This window comes from Sander lucioperca, chromosome 6, assembly GCF_008315115.2.
Source record: "Sander lucioperca isolate FBNREF2018 chromosome 6, SLUC_FBN_1.2, whole genome shotgun sequence".
NCBI classification, from domain to species: domain Eukaryota; kingdom Metazoa; phylum Chordata; class Actinopteri; order Perciformes; family Percidae; genus Sander; species Sander lucioperca.
Window position 1 is genome coordinate 32,040,879 of NC_050178.1, and position 21,249 is coordinate 32,062,127.

Sequence of the window (21,249 nt, forward strand, 5' to 3'; positions counted from 1 at the left end):
TCATTTATAGTCTTCCTGCCGGTTTTTAAATGTTTGCTGTCAAGCATTAAACTGATGAGTTGTCTGCTGCTCAGCTCTGTGTTACCAAGGAATGAGCATGGGCTAAGAATAGACTCAAAGAGTTAACTCCCTAATTACTGGTGCTGACAGCTGACTGATGATGACGGCTCCCTTTATCTGCTGCCACATTGAGTGCTCTCATAATCACAGCGAAGATAAACAACTTGGATATAATTGCTCTTGTGTAATCAAAAAGATAAAGGCAACTTTTTATATAAACATCATGACCTCAGGTGTCTTTGAAATTGCTCCAATGATGGAGAAAGTGTAATTCAATTACAAGATTCAAGAAGAGTCTATAGCCATGCACATTGCGTGATGGCATTCTTATAGTTGCTAATTAGCAATAAACACAACATTTAGCTAAGGCTGATGGGAATCTCATTAGCTTTGCAGGTGTTTGGCCATAACCCAAAGCATTGGATAATCAGACATTTTGACCTGATGGTGGCACTAGATTAAAAGTCAGGAGATCTATCTTTTTCAAAAATCATCCTCTGGAAAACATGAATGTAGTTAATTTCGCGGCAGTCCATCCTGCAGTTGTTCGAGATATTTGAATAAAAAAACAGAAATGTCAACCTCATGCTAAAGGAAAAGTCAATGGATCACCAGAGTCAGTAGAATCGTCCTATGAGGATCATGAATGTTAATATAATTTCATGGCAAGTCTGGACCAAAGTGGTGGATCGACCGATCAGTAGCAAAGCTTAATTTTAATGATCATTGCAACACATTGTACGCGAACCTTTATGATTTTGTGTTACACATACAGTAACTGTATACAGTAACAGTGATATAAACTAAACTGTCTATCTTCTCTGTCTGAAAATTGAGCAGGGTGTGTGTGTGTGTGTGTGTGTGTGTGTGTGTGTGTGTGTGGATGAGTGCTGATAACATTGCTGGTACAGGTGAGTCATGCCGGCATTGAGGCTCAGTGCAGAGCGTCAGTGCAACAAACAAGACGACAGCAGAGGTGTTGCTGGCTGCTCCTGCAGCCTCTTCCACATATCAGAACTGCCAAGAAAAAAATATTCTTTGTGGAAAACAAAACAACACACTGTGGCTTTAGGCAATAAAATAACATTTATTGAGATGTAACAAAATAAATAATCTGTTTTGCAACATAATAAACTGAGGTTACTAATGCTCAAGAGACAGGCAGGTGTAACTGATGCACAGCAAACTACCTCACTGACATACTCTGTGGTTAAGTATACAAAAATGCATTTTCAACACGAGCCTTGTCATTACATGAAGTCTGAAAACATTTGAACAATTTTAAACAGGGTCATATAGACTGACAGAACTTGTAGGAGCTGCTGTATCAAGAGACAAGCACCATGAGACTTCTTTCTGTGAACATCTGCATGTTTTTTTCTTTTTCTAAAGCCTAGAAAGTACAGAAAGATTAGTCACCCTAATTTACTATAAGTCTCAAAAGACAGAAGAGGAAATCTGACTAAGGTTCACCTAATTAAGACTACAGAAATCATCCCAAAAACACGCTGCCATATCTTTTTGCTACACCTAAATAAAATCGCATTAAAAAATCTACACTTATCACATTTTCTAAAAGTTCTGTGAAAAATGTTTTTTAAATTATCTAAATCTTGCGTATATAGTTTTGAATGCAGTCTCGAGATGAGAGGGAGGAGCAGCTGATGACAGCAAGCATCCTCCCTGCTGAAGAGCCCTGGAGCAAGACCCTATAAACTGACCCTGAAAACCTGATGTGTAGAGAGTGGCAACTGAAAAGTTAACTGTGGACTGGAAATCGAAAAGCATCGGTGTTCTTAACATCATGTTTAGAAAAGGTGTTTTTAGTACCTTTTGCACATAATTGAAGATAATGAAAAGCCTGATGTATCATTTTTTTACAAAACACCACATCAGCCGCTTGTGCAAAATATTACAGAAAGATGTGAGGGAGGGGATGATGAAGACCTGCGGCTCTATATCTCATAAACTTAAGCATGCCTGTTCAGATCTCATGTGCGATTAGATGATGCAGCAAAGGACAAAAGGCCTGACTGCGTTTTGTCTGTACGCTCTGGGAAATCGAGATTAACGTGCCACACCTCCTCCTTTTTTTGTTTTTACTAATCCATCTATGTGGACTTTATTTATCTTCATCTTTGAATCCTAAAGAATACACTGACTTCAAAACATCATTTTTTTCCTGAGGGTGAGGAGCTGCTGAGAATGTCATCATACTGTTTTTAGATTGTAACTTTCTGAAAATGTAGATAAAAGTCTTCCTATTGAAACCACATTTCCTTTACATAACTACAGTATGATACTGGAGTAAGTTGAGAGAGACAATTTCCAAAGTTGCAGTGCCCCCTGCTGTGTTGTGCCCATTTCTTCTAAAACAGGTGGCACTCTCAAAGCACGGCACTTCTCACAGTAAACTGACTTAACAAAATATCAGGTTTGTCCTGATAAAATCAGTACATTTTCCACTATCAGCTAAAATCTGCAGGACATGTAGTCCATATATTAAAAAAAAGAAGTTTCTCTTCTACATATTTACTGAATTTGAATTCAAAACATTTTTGATCCACAATGTCAGTGTTCAGATGTCACTGCAGGTTTATAATGTCAGTCGCTGGTAAATTCAGATAATTACTGTATTGATTTTGAAGTCGATAAGAGTCTTCTCCTCATCAGATCAGTCAGTGTCAGTAGCAGCCTGTATTGCAGACTCTGAGTGGAGTTTAGTGGCAGGCCTGAGGACAAGTTCCCTGACAAAAGCTGAGCGATTTCATTTCCCCCGATGATTAGAGTCGTCTTTGGTGATGCAAGGGCTGCTGCTCCTGCACGCTGTTATCGAGCTCCGCCTCTCAACTTTACTGTCATGGTCTGTGGAGAGAGGTAAAGTTTAAGATAAGACCTGATATGAAAATTCACTTAAAAGTCACTTAAAGAACAACTACTAGAGAACAAACTTAAATTAATTAATGTATTTACTTAGTCTGTAACATATACTGTAAATCTACTGTGTGCTGTCTCAATCAACTGGGAAATTAAAAGGAAATAAAATACGTCTAGCTTTATGTGTTTTTGGATAACACTTTGCATAATGCTTTTGCAAGATGAACAGCACATAGTTTTACAATGGCTGAACAGCCAGTTATTATAATACTGAGGCAAAGGATAAATATAAGGATTCACAGTAATCATGATGCAACCAGTGTTTTGAGACCTTTGAATAATAGTTTTGGGGAATTCAGCGAGAAATTCTCCCACGTGCAGTGAAGTCATCATGGTTTGTACTGTATGACCAACCCAAGTTGCTGAATAACAAAGTCTCCAGTATTACAAGTTTAAATAGTTTTGGGCTGGTGATACGGTAGTGACGCAGTCAACAAATCAAGTGAACAAGACACATAAATAAAGAACCAACAAAAGTTGCTTTTCATTGTGTATTCATATTGAAACAATTAACTCTGATGTGCATTCATTAGCTTGCAAGAGAAGGTGAGAATGTAAATAGTACTAAAAGTGTTTCCCAAGTCAATGAATATTCATTTATGGATTTGCTCAATAAGAAACCCTCTGTGTCCATGTGCTTTAACAGCAAGCAGTAATATAATAAGTATGAAGAACTTAATTTGTGATAACACAAATGTAATATGCACATATTCTGTATAACATCAGTGGGAAAATACATGTGGTTTTGATTTGAATTCATGATGTAAATCTTAAAATGACGTATGAGAAATGACGATATGACGGAAGATGAGTTATGGAAGAAAACAGTGACGTTGAGATAAAGTGCAAGAAAGTTCTGATTAATGAGAGAAACAGACGAAGGAAACTTGGATGAGCGAGAAGACAAAAAACCAAGACAGAGTGAGAGAGATCGACGTCAGAGATGAAACATATGCCATTTTTTGTTATTTCCGCAGTCCTTTTGGTAGAAGTAGAAGATGTATAAAAAAGACTGTGCCATTTCCCTGCCCACAGGTTTTATTTTTATACACTGTCGCTTGGTGAGTCAATGCAACGCCCCTCCAATTACCTCCCACTACTTCGCCCCCACGCCCCATCCATCCCGCCCTTCAGCCCACGCACCTAACACACTCTGACGTCAGTCGCTGCTGAGAGGGGGGGCTCCGATTCTACCGCCCACAGAGTACTTCCTATCCCCCCCCCTTCCCTCCCTCCCCGCCCCCTCATGTCTTTGCTGGCTTACTTCTCCTTGCTTCATCTCTTCGACTGGCTATCACAGCCCAGAACGACTAACTTGCCCAGATCACTTGCTTTTTTTCTTTCCTGTGAGAAGCTGTGATGCATCAGAAAAAAAAGCAGGGTATTAAAGAAGTGCTACAACAGTGTAACACCCCCCTCCTCCTCTCTCTGCCCTCCTTCTCTCACTCTTTTCCTCTTTATATATCGCTCTACACCTCCTTCTGTTTCCCCTTCTAACTTCCATTCCCTCTGATTTACAGTCTGGTGAAGTTCAGCTGTGCATGGTGGGAGGCGTCACCTCAGAGAGATTGTGACTCACTACAGTTCAAGCTGTAGAGCTATAAAATATTCATTGTTAGGAAAGGTTAGGAAAGTTCTGTCTGTCATTTTCAATTGAACCCCAACATCAACTTGCTCTCTTTCAATTCCCCCCTCAAATTCCAACTTTAATTAATAGATTGATATTTTGGAAATAAGCTTGATTGCTTTGCAGTTTATTGCTTTCCTGCTGAAAATTAAAGATTGATACCCCTCTCATGTCTGTACTTTTAATTTGCAGCGCGAGCAGCTGGTTAGCTTGGTTTAGCATAAAGATTGGAACAGCTAGCCTGGCTCTGCCCAAGGGTAACAAAATCTACCTGTAAAGCTCACTATTTAACACGTTATATGTTGGTTATTTATTCTCTACCAAAAAAAAGAGTAAAAAACTGCTAACATCTTAGAAATAACTCAGCGCATAAACCCCCGTAAAACGGCAAATTGCGATGTATTACAATTTGGTTTTTGCACACATTAAAGAAACAAGGTATTGCATGTTAATTTGTGAATCCAGTCTTCGTGCTAAGCTAAGCTAAGCAGCTGTAGCCTGATATTTACTGCTCAAATATAAAAGTAGTATCAATCTTCTCAATGAACTCTGTTCCAGAAAGTGAAGAAGTGCATTTCCCAAAATGTCAAACTATTCCTTTACCTGAACAGAGTTGGACAACACTGCATAATAGACTTTTATTCTGTGTCCATTATTAAGCACATATTGTTAAGTCATTATTGGAAAAGTCACCTGTAGAGTGATTTTGTTCTGACCCTAGGCTGATCTTGCCAGCCCGATCATGTGACACCATCCGAGCCAATCGTAACCCTTCATCCATTAGCGTTTGCTGTATGAGATGGCGACTCCAGTTGGCAGGGTTGGACGTGTCAGTGTGGGGACGGGGGGATGGAGACTGGTTGCACTGTGAGCCGATGTCTAACAGGACAGACAGATTTGGGTGTAAATGTCTTCAAATGCTAAACTCTTATAGAAACAGACAGAATGTCTGGAGTAGAAATCATCTGAAGACCAGTTCACAGCTCAGACAAAAATAAAATAAAAAATCTTTACCATGCGATACACTGTCGAGGCTTTCTGCAGATAAGCTGTCATCATCTGCCCTCTGCGTCAAACCCTCTGAGCCTTCCACTCCGAGAAATGATGGCACACTCTCAGGCATGATGACCTTAAACATATCACTGTTAATTTAGTGCTAATGACCCACTTCAAACTACTGATAATGGCTACGTTTACACACAAGATTGTGTGTTAGAATCACACATTCATCTATAATAAGTCACTGAATATTGTTTACTGGCAGCAGCGCTCCTCTAAAAAACTCACCTCATGTCTCGCTCTCTTCTGGCACAGTACACTATTCTCGTCAGTATTTGTCCTGCAGGAGGAAAACAGTCGAGCCAATTGAACATTAAAGTTCGTTCTTGACCTCGGGAACAAATAATTTGACAAAAATAAATCTTGACTTAAGGTCCACTTTAGAGTCATTTTTGCAGAGCTTTCAACTGCAATGTCTTTTTTTAACATATTGGAAGTTGAAGGCTTAGAAAAAATCCAGTAATGATTCAAGACCTTCTTTTGTCAAATCAAGCCCGGTGTTTTTGTATAAGATACAGCAAGAGACAAAAAGAATGAATGAATGAATACAACTTAATAATTCAACTTATGAAATGACCTGGAACATAAGTTTAACTGCACTTTTCCAATAAACTATGTATTTATCAGAATTATTTATATGCAAATATATTTTTGGATGTATGTTGTAAATATTTGAATGCCATGTGGTAATGAGCACAAGGGGAATGTTTGTCACAGCATTCATGTACTTGGTCTTTATCTTTTGACAAAGGAAATATAAACAAATTAAATAATATCTGGAATCAAGACACTGTTAAAAAATGGCATTTCACACACTAAATCTAATATATTATAATAATTTCATTAGTGCTTTGTTGTTACATTCTGCCATTAAGTCATTATGAGGAAAAACTGATTAAAAAAAACTGCTGGTATTTACTTTCATAGCTTGAAGATTATATTAATGTTTTGTGCAAGTTAACAAACACAGAGAGGATTCATGTATTCTTGTGTGGCTCCAAAGTTAGCTCATTATACTAACACTACAGAGGTTGGAGTTTAATTCCCACTGTAGTCTGAACCAGGTTCATTGAGAAAATGGATACACTGGTGGAAAGATGAATCATAAGTGGGTTTTTTTGTCCAGCTAGTGATTGTATTTATTTCACATGTGATGCTACTCTACCTTGAATGTATTTTAAGAATTGCCATGTTGCTGTGCATGGGGCTGGACTTAAAACTATTTTCCTGATTCTCTAACAGATTTGTTTCTCGAGATAGAGGAGCAATCAAGACACAGCAGGTGTCAGGTGTGTTGTTGACTGGTTGCTGGTGAACAGATCACTCTTCTTTATAGGCAGCGCCCCATACCTTGCATGCTTTAGTGTGGAGGTGTAGGCACATTTTCTCGCCACCTGCCGAGCCAAAGAAAAGAGCTCCACCCGTCTCAGCAAAAGGGCATTGTCACGCATACAGAACTGGGCTGCAGCTTCATTGATGATCAACTGAGGAGGAAAAGCACTTAGTGAAGAAGGGAACCACTGAAAATATCATGCAGACAATAACAAAATCACTTTTTACATCTTACAGCTGCCCTCTAGATTACAATGTGAACTTTAGCAACAGACTATTGTATGAAACATGATGTGATACATTCAAACACTTCATCATTGTTCTTGTCTTTGGTGCTTTTACCTCATGATGTGTGAGCTGCTTCCCCTCTCTCCTCTTGGAGTCAAAGCGTCCATAGATGAGACTGTACTTTCGGATCTCTTCTTCTTTGCTTACATCTTGGGACCCCATTTTGAAGATGTGTCCCACAGTCTTTGCCATCTTCTTGTTCATCCTAAGCAGAGTCTTCCACTCTGCAGGATCGGACCTGGGCAGGGTCCTGAGGAGCCTCTCCACACTCTCCACCACAGCCCTTGCCGTCTCCCCATCCAGCTGTCCTCCGGGCCAGGCTGACAGGGCCGACGAGGCAAGAGAAACAGAGGGGCTAGGAGATGTGGAGGGACCTGGAGGACATGTTGACAGCAGAGGTGGGCTGGGGGGCTCCTCGTCTATTCCAGATGCCCCATCAGGCTCTGGGCTGAGCCAGTGTGGGTCCATGGGGGACAGTTTTTCCCTGTAGTGTGGTTCTGGTGGCTGTGGGGAGGCCTGGGAGCAAGGGCTTCTTGGACTCCCACTGTGCATTGGAGTAAGACACGCCCGATCTTCCCTTTCACACGGTGACTCTGGCTGCCCGTTGCTCAAAGACTTCCTGGGCCCGCCTGCTGATCCACCAGTGCCAGTCCCCTCCACTTTGAACAGTGGGATGCCCCCGAGAGGAACGTTAGAGACGGGCTGGCTGAAAAGGGCAGGGTTTGCTGCCCAGTCTCGGAGGGCTTTCTGGAGCCTACGCACATGCAGTGGCTTGGTGGCCATGCCAACTAGTGCCATGATCTCCAGAAACTCCTCCTCTGCTGCCTCACAGAGCTGCTGCACATCGTCACCACCCTGCTGGATGAAGGTTTCATAATAGGCCAGCAGGTTGGCCCTCTGCAGCACCCTATAGAGCTGCAACTCCCCAAGTGTGCGTGGCAGACACATGGCACACAGCTCTGGAAAGTTTAGGCAGGAGAAAGGAAAGACATGAACCTGTAGGTGGAGAAATCCTATACAAGTTATTTATTATTATTAAATTAGGCCTATTTATTTTTAATGTCATCTGGACTGCATTTACTACCTGTTCCAAACTCTTTTATCTTTATGAAGCATTAATAAAAAATAAAAAAGATGAATATAGGAACTTTATGCATGCTTCGGAAAAGAATAGTTTCCTCCTCCATATGCAAACTATTTTCACCTTGTAGCGCTTATGACTGATGGTGTAGTACACATAAACCTCTCTTACCTTCTTCTGGTCAGGTAGACGGATGTGCAGAGACGGGAAAAACGGTAAGGTGTGTCTCCAAACCACCGATGTCACAGGTCGATAGGCTACTCCCGGAGTGAAACTGATAAAGAAATACAAACTAATTTCGGTGGATCAATGAAACAAAAGCACGTTACATTTAGATCAGACTAAAGTAGAAACACTTGGATGATTGGCTCCTGCTAAAATAAAACCACCGACTGGAGGCAATTAAGTAGCCTATCCCTGAGCCAGATGTTCGCAGAAAACTCCTTGCTCAGATACACATCGCAGTTATCCTATTCGTTGCTTACCCTGTTACCTATATTGCCGAAAGCTTTCCCGGCTCAGATTGGTGTAGTAAATCCCCTTTGAGTATCATACGTCGTCTGAAATCTCTGGCAGAAATCTTCCTCCGGCGCAGCGTATTGGTTGCTGGCTGCCCTGTCTGTGTGGGCTGGAGAATGACGGGGGCGGACTGCAGCACGCCATCTGACCGAAAAAGAGCCTTCCTCTCCCGGTAGAGAGGCGGCTTTCAAATAGGAGATGTGGGTGGTGGTGGTGGTGGGAGCTTGAAATTAACCCTCTGCGTCTTCAAGATTTGTTTTTTTTTATGCAGAAGCCGGGTGGGGGTTCCCAGAGTTTCGCAATGTGAAAGACCCCTAAACAAGCAGTTAGCACTGACTTAGCCTATTTAGAGAACAAAAGCCTAAACAGATGTGACAGATGTGGATTTTTACTGGGCAGTTTTTAGGAAGTGAGTGGTCGTTAATTATTATGAATGTAGCCTACAGGTGAAACGCATTTGCTTCCTCCGCTATACTCTTTTTTTAAAGCTGGTATTTCTTTGCAAATTTAAAGGCCTAATTCGCCCAAATAGCCTATCACCAACAATATCGATGGATCTCACGTGTTGTTTAATATAGCTCTAAGTTTCTGCCCATAGGCTACATCCAGGATCATCATCTGCAAACATTACTGTTTAACAGTGTTTTATATTGGCAGTGTAAGCCATAGCCATTCTACTGCCCTAAAGCCTACTAAAGGGTGTAACTTTGGTTTAAGAAGTGTGTGTGTGTGTGTGTGTGTGTGTGTGTGTGTGTGTGTGTGTGTGTGTGTGTGTGTGTGTGTGTGTGTGTTTGTGTGTTTTTTCTATTTTCTTTCTATTTGAATTATTCAACCATTTCCTGCATTGCAAGTTTTGGGATTATGATGATACAAAATCCATAAAATAATTAAGTTGATCGTAATTATAGATTATTTTAAAATAGGGGCAGATCACCGAGACTTATAAATAAAATAATATCAAACAAATTTGAAAGTGTGGGCGGGACACCACTAATCTTTGCCTTCAAAGAAGATGCATTGAGTTCAGCAAGTATGTGGACATTGGATGTGTGTAGTGTGGGTATGGACCCCCCCATGTTGCTGCTCTGAGGCTGCTCCCAGTTGCCAAACAATCCTATAATTGACACTGGGCAATGGAGATAAACTAAAACGGATGTAATCTTCGATCTATACGTTTTTGTTTGTTTGTTTGTTAAAGCCTCAGTGAGTTCTACACCAATTGGGGTCGATATCGAGAAGATTTGCTGAGACAGGTGAGCATGGCGTTGTGACAAATGGATGCCTTTTTCCCAATCGTTGGGCTATAGGAAGGTTTTAATTTTTGCAAAGCTCCTATAGCTGGAAAAAGTAAGATTGGGAAAGTGATTTCTCTGCCATTTTTTTAATGGTCCTCGCCTTGCACATTGGAGGCATTATCATGTGAAAACAAGTAAAGGCCTTCCTCAACCAGTTGCCATGAAGTTGGAAGCACACTAATGTCTTAAATGTTATTTAAATATATATTTGTAGAATTAAAAATGTTCCTTAAGTTAAACTAATGGACCTTGACCAAACCGTATTGACAGGCTTGCCAAAATGCTTTTGGTAATGTTGCCTATGGGTATTAGCCTACTGAAGCATCCTGAGGGGAATTATTTAGATTTTTTACAAGATATTAAAAGGGTAAAGGGCTGTGATAGACGGTATAGCTTATTTAACAGGATGGATAGAGTGAACTAAGATAATACTATACTATGTTTTATCAAGGAAAATCTATTTAAATAAATTAAAGGTGTATTGTTAATTATCAGCTATACCAACAAATAATGGGTGGCAGTAGTGGTTTCCTGAGTTGTTTGCTAACAGTCAGAAAACCACGCAGAAGAAGAAAAAGGGGGGGGGAGGAGGAGGAAGAAGAAACGGGAAGAAAGTAGGAAAAGGAGCAGGAGAAGAAGAAGTGGCTTAAAAAAAAAAACAACACGGACACTTGGCTGTCTGTTAACAAACAAGGTTACACAATTATATGAGAGGTATATATGACATCTAGTTTGTTTTAATGCAAAATAATTTGCCTTCTTACTGGGCTCGTCCGGTGTCCAAAATATGTCTTAGCTTTCTCGTCAAAGCCCACAGGAAGGGAAACAGGCGTCCGTATTAGCTAGTCCAGCTCGCTGCTGTTATTAGCTAACAGTTATTATCGTTAGTTGCTCGGTTGGCTGTTTGCTAGCTAAATACGTTAATAACGGTTTGCTGCTGTGCTGTCGTTTAATCTTTCTTGGAGACCTTATTTAGTCGAAATGTTGTCAGGTTAGCCAGCCAGAGGCAAGCTAATTTTAGCCCTTGTAGGTCTGTCTGTCCTCTTGTTGGCTGGCTGCTTCTTCATGCTAACACTCTGGCTGTCTGCTAACATTAGCCGCCTTTAAAATATTTGGTCATGTTGTTATCGAAGTTAAATTAATATCAAAAGAGTCTGTCAGACAAGATTGACCGGTTTATAATAGCTGTTTTTTATCGGTGCCAAATGTTTGTTCGTGTAGCTAGCTAGTTTCTAGAAACACCGTGTTCCTCTTTGACTTAATTAGCAAACAACATAATTAATATAACATTAGTTAACTGAATGTAATCTGTGTTGCACTATTATACGTGTAAAAGCTAATTTTGAGTTTCTTGATTTATGTTCAGTTCTGCAACGATTGGACAGTAAGTAGCTACATTTACGTTACATGTAACGTTGAGATACTTAGCTAGCTACATGACTCATTCGTTCTTAGTTTATTTGTTCAGGAAAAGCTCCAAAACTGTGTTGTTATACAGTCATGGTGACCCCTGTGGTCGTGGCAAAACATTTAACTCCACATTATCTCCTCTTCATACTGGTAGCAGCAGGTGTAAGGTAAAAAAACTAATCACTGACTTATTTCCATGATCGATTTATCTGTCAGTTATTTTTTTTTAAATGTTAAGCCTGTAGCATGTCAGACGATAGTGAAAATGCATGTCACAGTTGACCAGAGCACAAGTTGACGTATCTGTCTTGTTTTGTTCGACCAACAGTTCGAGCCCAAAGATATTTAGTACACAATGAGATAAAACAGAAAAAAACAGCAATTCATCACATTTGAGAAGTTGGAACCAGTAAATGTTTGACATTTTTGTTTGATAAGTAACTTAAATAAGTAACTTAAATGATTAATTTAATTTATTATTTTTGGCAGTTCATTTTCTGTTGATCAACCATTCAGGTAGTTGATTCATTGTTTCATAAGTCTCTATAAGGTGTGCAGTATGGAACATCTTTTATTGTGGTATGTGTAATTTCACATTGCTAGATTCATATGCACTGTAATACAGTTTATATATATATATATATATATATATATATATATATATATATATATATAAAATTTAAGGTTATACAAAACAGATGTCAGTGTCTGTTGTGAAATATCAAAAAAAAGATATTGATCCTTTATCAAATTTATGCAAAGCCCGGACTTCCAGTAGCCACAATGGTCTAATACACCCAGGGATGTTAAAAGAGTAGCTACTGTGGTTTAAACGATACGACAAAGTCTCTGATGGTTGAAACATGTATATCATCATAGTGGCCACCCTTTCGTTTTAGTTTTTAGAAGATTTAAAAACTTGCATTTTAATATAAATGACTACTGTTAGAAGCATATTTCTCACTTAATTCTGCTTATCCACAATGTGGGTGTATGATGAACTCTATGTGTTGTTGCTTTTCAGATAACAACCTGATGCATGATGTGAGGTGTGTAAAAACCTTTTGACACCTGGAAGTGGCTGTTGATATGGTGGACCTGAGACTGACCCTCAGGAGCCCCCAGTCTCACTTTTATAATGAGAGCCTGGGGAAAATGTTGCCCCAGATTATGGATCTAGGATATCATCTTCCATGAGATTCCAATTTCACAGCGCTTCAATCAAACAGCTGTAAACAACATGGAGAGAGAAGCAGCTGAGAAGGAAATGGATTGGGTTACTGACGCTGATGAGGACATCCCTGATAGTGAGTCCACCTTAGTGACCGAGTCTAGTCAGTGGGAGGCCAGACCCACTGATGATGAATGTGAGCAGGACAAAACAGCCAAATCTCAGGACACCCCAAATCCAGCCACTCCACAAGCCTCTGGTGCTGGCGAAGCAGAGTATTGTGGATCTACAGAGGCCAAAGAGGATACTGAGGAGGCTTCAGATGGGTTTGAGCATGATGACACTGCAGATCATGAGAACTCGCATGTTATAAATCAAGAAGAGGATGAAGCTGCGAAGGAGCAGCACATGAACGGGGAGTCTGGTTGGAGGAACGTGGGACCTGGGCGGAGATGCAGATTCAGGAGCAGTGGGTCAGTTTCAGAGCAGAGCAGTCAAAGTGCTTTTTCCTCCCTTCAAAAAGGCAATGTTATGTCAAGTGGTGGTCGGCACAAGCAGACCCGCCGACGTAACCACCACCACCATCAGCAGAACCGAGGCCGCAGGCGGACAGGCAACCAGCTCGTCCTAGCTTTTAAGGAGATGCTGTCAGAGTCTCTGAGCTTCTGGTGCATCTCCTGCGTCCACATGATGATTGAGATTATTGTCACATTGACTCACAATTGTGGAGTTGGTGTGGAGGCTGGAGGGGTGAAACTTTACAACTTTGGGCAGCAGCTCCTTGTGAAGATCACAGATACAGCAGGAATGAAGGCAGATGCTAGTCGGATTCTGAAATGGACGAAATGCACAGGAACAGACCTGGTGGATAAAATTGTTCGGTTAATAAAGTGGGTGAAGACAGCTGCCTTATCTTTTTTGAGACTTTTCTGTGCTTTGGTTATTCTCGGTTCCCAGTGGGCAAAGGGTGCATTGGTTCGCCTTGGAGGAGAGAAGGGAAAACGCTATTGGACAACTTTTCAGGAGTCAAGGTTTTGGAAGAGGGTGGTGTCCCTGCTGGAGACAGTCCGAAGCAGGTTCAGGAGGCATGGCCACGTACCACCGTCCAGCCCTGACTCTCCCGGCAGGGCAGGGAGAAGCCAGCCAGGCCAGGAGCTGGAGAGACTGCTGGCCTTGGCTGAGGTACCAGAGGACGAGCTCGACCCCTTTACAGTGCTGGGTGTGGAGGTGCATGCCACTGAGGCTGAACTGAAGAAGGCCTACAGACAGCTGGCTGTCCAGGTGTGTGTGAAGTGCCTGTGTCTGAGTGAAAAATACAGCTATTGCGTTAATGACTAACAAATTGTATCAGAGGTAGAGTTTTTCTCCTTTGCTCATATAACCTTTTCCTCTGTCCCTTCTTCTTCAGGTCCATCCAGACAAAAATAAACACCCCCGAGCTGGAGAGGCGTTCAAAGTACTGAGGGCTGCCTGGGATATTGTCAGTAACCCAGAGACACGACGGGAGTACGAGTTGTGAGTACACGGAAAAAAGTGGTTCTCACAGGACATATAATTCTAAAGCAAAATAAAACTAAAAACAACTCGAAGTATGTTTAAAAAAAACCATTTATTTCGTAGCCTGTTTTAAAAAGAATCTTTTTTTCCCCGTTACATTAAAGGTCCCATGACATGGTACTCTTTGGATGCTTTTATATGGGCCTTAGTGGTCCCCTAATATTGTATGTGAAGTCTCTTTCGTGAAATCGCTAAGCCCCGCCCTCCTTAGTTACCGTTGCTATGCCTGTCAAGCTTTCGTGCCTGGCACGTCTGTTACAGTATGTATGCACCGGTGTCAGACATTCCCTGACACCGTAATTAACATAATTAGTAATTTTTTGCGAACAGGTGAAATATCTGAGAGAGGAAGACAAAAGGGACTGCATTATGCATTTGAGGGATATATCCATGACATAATATGCAACCGATGAGAGAATAATTTCATCAGAATTGAAGCTAAAGCCTATAGGTCATGCAATAATGTGAGCCGCCTCATACGCTGACCATTCAAATGGGAAACACAGAAATTGAGGAACAGCTATGTTCATGCACAGCAGGGTAAGTGACATTTGAAAATAATCTAATAATTATAAATCAAACAGCTTATCCATAAATCTTGTGGAATAAACACAATACATTAGCTTGAACACTTTGCAATTATAACATTCTCCTGCTTATATTTTTAGCGATTTAACAAATGCTGAAATATATTTTCAGTGAGCCTCCGTCTTGCCTTTAATCATCTTAAGGATGGGTTAATAACAGATGTGTACCCACTCGATCACTCTCTGGGACATGTCTTCATGCTAATCAAATGTGTTTGTAGCTTGAAACAAGCTAGCGCGGACCGCTGATTAGCTTACAACGCTAGTATTCGGGGCAGAAAGACAGTAGCTCCCAAGACGGCGGCCGCCTGTATGCGAGAACGCGACTGTCTTTTATAATCTATCTTTTTAATAAACTGTCTGTACACTTACAAAGTTCTCAATGCTTCGGTTAACATTTAGGGACCCTCATTATGCTACCGTTGAAGTGAGGTGATATTTTGAGCCTAGCTAGCTAGCTAACATTAGCGTGTTCTTGCCTTGGAGCAAACGTATGTTTTTGTTAATACTGTCGACATTTAGCTAGTTGTGAATGGGGCTTCACACACTGCTTGATCCACACCCGGCCTTTCTCCCCTTGGGTTTTAGGTTTCGGAAAGGGAAAAATTCCACCACCCCGTCCAAACTTTTAGGATACCAGGTATCGGATTTGCACAACGCTTCTGCATACGGTGTTTCCCTCGCTCAAAAGCTTGACAGACTTCCCGCGCCTTAGCGAAGGGTCAATCCAGCCTTGGTGCAGAATTACAGCCACCAGAGCCAGTCCCACAATGAGCTTTACTTAGGATGTGCCATTTCTGTGTCTGTAGCTTTAAATGCTATTGAGGAGGAGAGGGGGGGGGGGGGGGGGCAAGGTGGAGGGTGGGGGTGTGGCCTTGACCAACTGCCACTTTGCTCATTTGAAAGCCATGATGTCTCTCTCTCATGGGTGGGCCAAATTCTCTGGGCGGGCAAAGTAGAGAAAGGGGAGGTAACCTTCCTCCTTATGACTTCATAAGGAGGAGATTCCAGATCGGCCCATCTGAGATTTCATTTTCTCAAAAGCAGAGCAGGATACCCAGGGCTCGGTTTACACCTATCACCATTTCTAGCCACTGGGGGACCATAGGCAGGCTGGGGGAACGCATATTAATGTTAAAAAACATAAAGTGAAATTTTCATGCCATGGGACCTTTAATACAATAATCATTTGTTTTTTTCTGCAGTTGTAAAGTTCTATCATTAGTTTGGTAGAATTGAATATTCTAACTTTTTATTTTTCTCATCCTCTTTTTGTTAACGACAGTGGAGTAAACAAACCCCTCAGTGGACACTGTCCTTGCATTATTTGCACAAAATTCAAGTTTCCTACAATGTCAATATATATAAAATAGTGATAGTAAATAGAGATTGACTGCAACTATCCAAGGTCTGTTGTTTTAAGATGAACAGTGTTTTCTTCTGAAATAATTAAATTGTACAGTGATTTAGAGTGAGGTTGACTCCTTAGGCCTGTTATGTTCACGTATCCCCAACCGGTCTGTTTCTTTCCCATGCAGGAAGCGTATGGCAGCAACCGAGCTCTCAAAGTCCATGAACGAGTTTCTGACTAAACTGCAGGATGACCTGAAGGAAGCCATGAACACCATGATGTGTACCAAGTGTGAAGGCAAACACAAGTACGTCGCTGCACACCCAATATCAACGGAATCAGTGTCAAACATTTCCTCAGACTGGCGTTAAACATTATGTATTACACACAACTGAATCACGCCTTATGTAGTAGTACAGTTGGTGTTTCCTTTGTGACCTTTGTGTCTGTGCAGGCGGTTCGAGATGGATCGTGAACCTGCTGAGGCCCGGTTCTGTGCCGAGTGCAACCGTTGCCATAGTGCTGAGGAGGGGGACCTGTGGGCTGAGTCTAGCATGTTGGGCCTACGTATCACATACTTTGCATGTATGGATGGCAAAGTGTATGATATTACAGGTGAATGTCAGCTTTTTCTGAAGATTATCTGCTCCCCTCATCAGTAACTGAACAGTAATACATTGTGTAGTTTGCATGAGCTCATATATTATCAGTCTCTAGGCAACTCAGTGCTTGGCTTCGCAGGTCATAGAAAAGCTTCAGAGCAAAGTTTTACAGTATTGAAATGTATATGTAAGCTGTTGTCATGCTGTCATGTTTCAGAGTGGGCAGGTTGCCAAAGAATCGGCATTTCTCCTGACACGCACCGTGTGCCCTATCACATCTCATTTGGTTCAAAGAACAACAGCAACTCCACACGACACAGGTACGTCCCTTCAAGGGTTTATTGTGGCTTCATGGTGCTAAATCATGTACTATTTCCTCCTCCTCCTTTATTCAGGCCTCAATTTAGCCTCATCACTGATTTTAGCAGATAGTTTCGGGAGTTTTACATACCTGGAAACATAGAGTTCTATATCTATGTCTGGAACATCTGCCATAGTTCTGCTGTTTGAAAATATGAAGCAAATACCAGCGGGAGACTTAGGAGTCCTCCTTTTAGAAAAGTGGTGCTATGAAAATGTAAAGTGTTGCAGTATATATCTCAACTGCTAAAACAAAATTAGGACACAGTTAACAGTTTAACCAGACAACTCGTATGCAACTTCAAAAATTAGTTAAAACATGGAAATATAACAACGTCACTTTTTCCATCTTCTTTCATTTGTTTTTCGGTCTCTGCTGACAAAATACTTTACATTGATTTTTATTGATGCATTTCTCAGAATCCTAATGTGTGTGTGGTGCATTGTTGTAATAATGACATTAAAGAAAAAAAAAAAACATGTTTGCATTTTTTTTTTTTTTTTTTTATTATTTTTTGGGCATTTTCGGCCTTTATTTTGATAGGACAGCAGAAGACATGAAAGGGGAGAGAGAGGGGGAATGACACGCAGCAAAGGGTCGGAGTCGAACCCGGGCCAGCTGCGTCGAGGAGTAAACCTCTATGTATGGGCGCCCGCTCTACCAACTGAGCTATCCAGGCGCCCCACTGTTTGCATTTTTAATCATTTTTAATATACTTTATGTTCAAATAGATTATCATCCTAACCCTAATGCTCCTTACAATTGGACATCATTTATTCTGCTCATGCTGTTGCCACGTGACCATCTGTAAAAGCCAAAAAGACCATCACTTAAGGCTCAAAAGATCTCTGAACTTTCAAACTTTCACTTTCAGGACACCCTCAGAGCACGCCCCAAGTCCGACCAACCCTGCAGATTTGCAGGACTTCTTCAATCGCATCTTCAAGGGAGGACCACCTAACGACATGGCTGCCAATGGGGGATTCTTCCCCTCAGGTCCCCCCCATCAGCAACCCCCTGGTGCTGGAGCGCCCCCGTTCTCCCCTCCCCCGAGCCAGACAGGTTTCTACATGCCGGGGGGTCAGCGGCCAGAGTCCAGTGAGACATGGGCTGAAAGTGGCAAACCCCCCAGAAGGAGGAAGAAGGTCCGCAAACCCTTCCAGAGGTGAAGTCCGTTGACCTCTCAGTGTATCAACATAGCAACACAGGGACACAATAAATAACGGCCATGTTTGTCTCTCGGCTCCCTGTCGGCCCGCCAAGATCTGAACTCGAGATAATTCATGTGGTTAAGGTCAGATGAGCCAGAGGTGGATCATTAAGAGGAGCCTGTTGACTAAACAAGTATTGAAGGAGGGTTGAAGAGGTGACGGTGCTTTACCTCTCATTTCACCTTATTGTTCTGTTGGTCTTCAAGACGACTGTAGCCTTGGCATTGAAATCCTTATTGGGGTGCTGTAATGAAACGTTTTCCTTTCATAATTTCCTGCCAAATCCCGCAAAGCATGATTTATTCACCTGTATTTTAACACTTTGTTTTTGTTTTTTTCACTTTTGTTTTTAATGTTTTGTATAAGGAAAGTTTAAGACGTTGGTTCCAGACAGAGTGACACTTGAAGAGAGAGGATCACGATAATTAACACGAAGAAGATAATGATCTGGGCGACTTCACTGTGTCAGTGTTTACTCATGTTAGATCTGCACCTCGTCCACCATATTTCAAGAATGATTTGAATCCAGTTAAACTCAACACATCTGAACCGAATCAAAAAGAAGAGAAAGTTGTCAACACGTATGCAGTAGTGCGCTAGAAGTGCACTAAAAGTTCAGAGAGAGTTGGCCATTTGTGCAGAATTAGTTAAGCTAAAATAGATGCTGATATTTGTATGGCGGTTATCAGAGAATCACATCCTGCATTTGTTCACCTCTGTTTTCAAAAGCCACTGAGCCAGAGAGGACACGGTCAAGATGTAAAATCTGGACCAGAATAAGTGAAAACGATGAAAGAGTGTTTTTGTTCTGAGATAAACAGTTTCAAACATGCTAAATCTACCTGCTGTTAGTTTCAGCTCCAGATTGATGTTATTATTAGGGTTTAAAATCTAACAGCAGGAATGAGTTATGTTTCTGTAATACTGAACCCCAGCTCAACTGCTTTGATAAAAAACTTTAAAACTGACGTGTTGACATTTTGAAATATTGATATTTTTCTTCGCCAAGGAGGAATTGCTGTTTTCATGTCCACATACAATTGATCTACATTGCCCCCTGTTGATTCACTGTGTAACCACACAACATTAAAACGGTCACAGTTAAACTTATTTACAAAGCTTAACAGCCATTTGAGTCATTTTATATCATAAAGTGTGCTAATTTACATATACTGAAGCAAGCCTGATCTGCACGAAACTTCAATGCTGTCAAATCAACATTACTTTAATTTGTTCATTACCGACTGAAAACGGCATGCGTTTGCAATATGTTAGTTTGATATAGTTGATTTACGTAGTCGTTCATGCTGCTACTGAAAAGTAAACGTTCCAGTCATCTAAATTGAAACGCCATTTTGATCAGGGTCTCACTTGTTGAGTACCATTTTATGCCAGCAAAGATGTTAAGCCATGCCTTCTACATCACTGATCTGTCATGACTGTCACCAATTAAAGAAACAAATCATCGGACTCTTAAAGTTTGGCAGATAAAAACTGGTGTATTCTTCTGGTTAGTACTTCCACCTGGACGTGGTTCAGCTTTCAAAATGTCAAAGTCACAGAAACTCTAATTTAAAGCTAAAAGACTGATTCCCATGTGTTACTACTGTACAGTATGTACCATGAAGGGGTCAGAAAAATGATAATTGGTTGTATTTGGGGTTTTGTTTCTTGATATGCTTCTTGCATAGAAATCATTATGTTCATAAGTTAAGAAAACAGCTGTTTACAGTGTGAGTGTAGTGAAATGGCAATGTGTGATAAGGCATTTGATAAAGGCTATTTTTTTATATTGACAGTTGATGAAAAGTACCATGTTCAATGTTTTTTGTGTTAATTTGCACACCCACAACTGTTATAACATCAGAGGGATCTTGAACAGTCATCGGTGATTTAGCCTAACCAGACTCCTGCAGCGGCAGCTGTGTAGGAGGTGTAGCTCGCTAAGATAACGGCTCATTTGCAATTAAGATTATTTTTTGGTAGAATCTGAATGTTAAATGAGTGAGAAAAATGTTAAAGAAAAAAAACCACATTTAATCATCGTTCGTCACTCTGGGAAACCTAAGTATCAGAACTATCTTCTGGCATTGTACTTCATAATGCAGGTTTGTCTGGTAGCTTGAAAAGATGAACCTTTGGTGCAAATGTTTGAGCTCATTGAAGCAGGTCATTAAGTTTGCCATGTTTGTTTTTATCTGTCAAATAGCTTTTCTCTTGTATGCATTTGACCAGTCTCCCAGACATGGTTTGAGTTGTCAACTAAAAGGGCCCTTTTAAATGAAACCAACTCAAAATGTAAAAATAATTCTGGATTTATTTTCATTCTGGTGAAAAACCAGATAGCATTTGATAGTATAAAGGAAGGTTCGGACAGAACTATGAGGCCTTAAAATATGTTGTTTTTTTTTCAATTGGGCAGCATTCAGATCGTTACTGTGTGATAATCAGAAAACTAAAATTGACTTTCATCAAATATTTCATTCACAAATCAGGTTAATTTGTTGCCGATTTTTTTTCAACGTACAAATTTTCATCTTACATGCTTATTTAAGCCTTTATTATCTAAGTTTTTTTTCTTCAGATCATCAAATATCTGAATCAGCCCTGTCTGGAAAACTGGACTAACAGCTATACCCACGTTGAGCAGAGTGCTTTGTTTTCCACACGTCCACCTTGACTTGAGAATGTTGTGCTGTACGTTAAGGTAGCAGGTTGAAGTCCAAGAGGTCAATGAAAGAGTCAACACTTCAGATTTCTTTTTCCAACTTTTAACAGAATATGCAGAAGTATTGCAAAAA

The 21,249-nt window shown here is 40.8% G+C and overlaps 2 protein-coding genes across 9 annotated transcripts; one reads left to right on the forward strand and one right to left on the reverse strand.

Moving 5' to 3' along the window:
• Positions 1 to 1,127: 1,127 nt before the first annotated feature.
• nab2 (NGFI-A binding protein 2 (EGR1 binding protein 2)) lies at positions 1,128 to 11,435 on the reverse strand. 7 transcript variants are annotated; one of them, XR_004897753.1, is made up of 8 exons: positions 8,556 to 9,267; positions 7,358 to 8,262; positions 7,034 to 7,167; positions 5,912 to 5,963; positions 5,639 to 5,753; positions 5,318 to 5,503; positions 2,182 to 2,925; positions 1,128 to 2,147 (listed from the first exon to the last, which is right to left on the reverse strand). XR_004897753.1 is itself a non-coding variant. In XM_031322847.2 (8 exons), exons 3-8 carry the CDS (start codon positions 8,249 to 8,251, stop codon positions 2,828 to 2,830), a joined length of 1,479 nt encoding a protein of 492 aa, XP_031178707.1. In that variant the 5' UTR covers positions 8,252 to 8,262; positions 8,556 to 8,658; positions 10,963 to 11,435; the 3' UTR covers positions 1,128 to 2,827. The 7 variants fall into 7 exon arrangements, 6 of the variants coding, with proteins under 6 accessions (XP_031178707.1, XP_031178698.1, XP_031178691.1 ...); XM_031322847.2 differs by adding an exon at positions 10,963 to 11,435 and having other exon boundaries at positions 1,128 to 2,925; positions 8,556 to 8,658; XM_031322838.2 differs by having other exon boundaries at positions 1,128 to 2,925; positions 8,556 to 8,658; positions 8,878 to 9,267.
• dnajc14 (DnaJ (Hsp40) homolog, subfamily C, member 14) lies at positions 10,784 to 20,940 on the forward strand. Of its 2 annotated transcripts, XM_031322810.2 has the most exons (8): positions 10,784 to 10,912; positions 11,763 to 11,775; positions 12,633 to 14,060; positions 14,188 to 14,294; positions 16,462 to 16,581; positions 16,729 to 16,889; positions 17,094 to 17,196; positions 18,112 to 20,940. In XM_031322810.2, exons 3-8 carry the CDS (start codon positions 12,849 to 12,851, stop codon positions 18,404 to 18,406), a joined length of 1,998 nt encoding a protein of 665 aa, XP_031178670.1. In that variant the 5' UTR covers positions 10,784 to 10,912; positions 11,763 to 11,775; positions 12,633 to 12,848; the 3' UTR covers positions 18,407 to 20,940. The 2 variants fall into 2 exon arrangements, with proteins under 2 accessions (XP_031178670.1, XP_031178664.1); XM_031322804.2 differs by lacking the exon at positions 11,763 to 11,775.
• Positions 20,941 to 21,249: the final 309 nt, after the last annotated feature.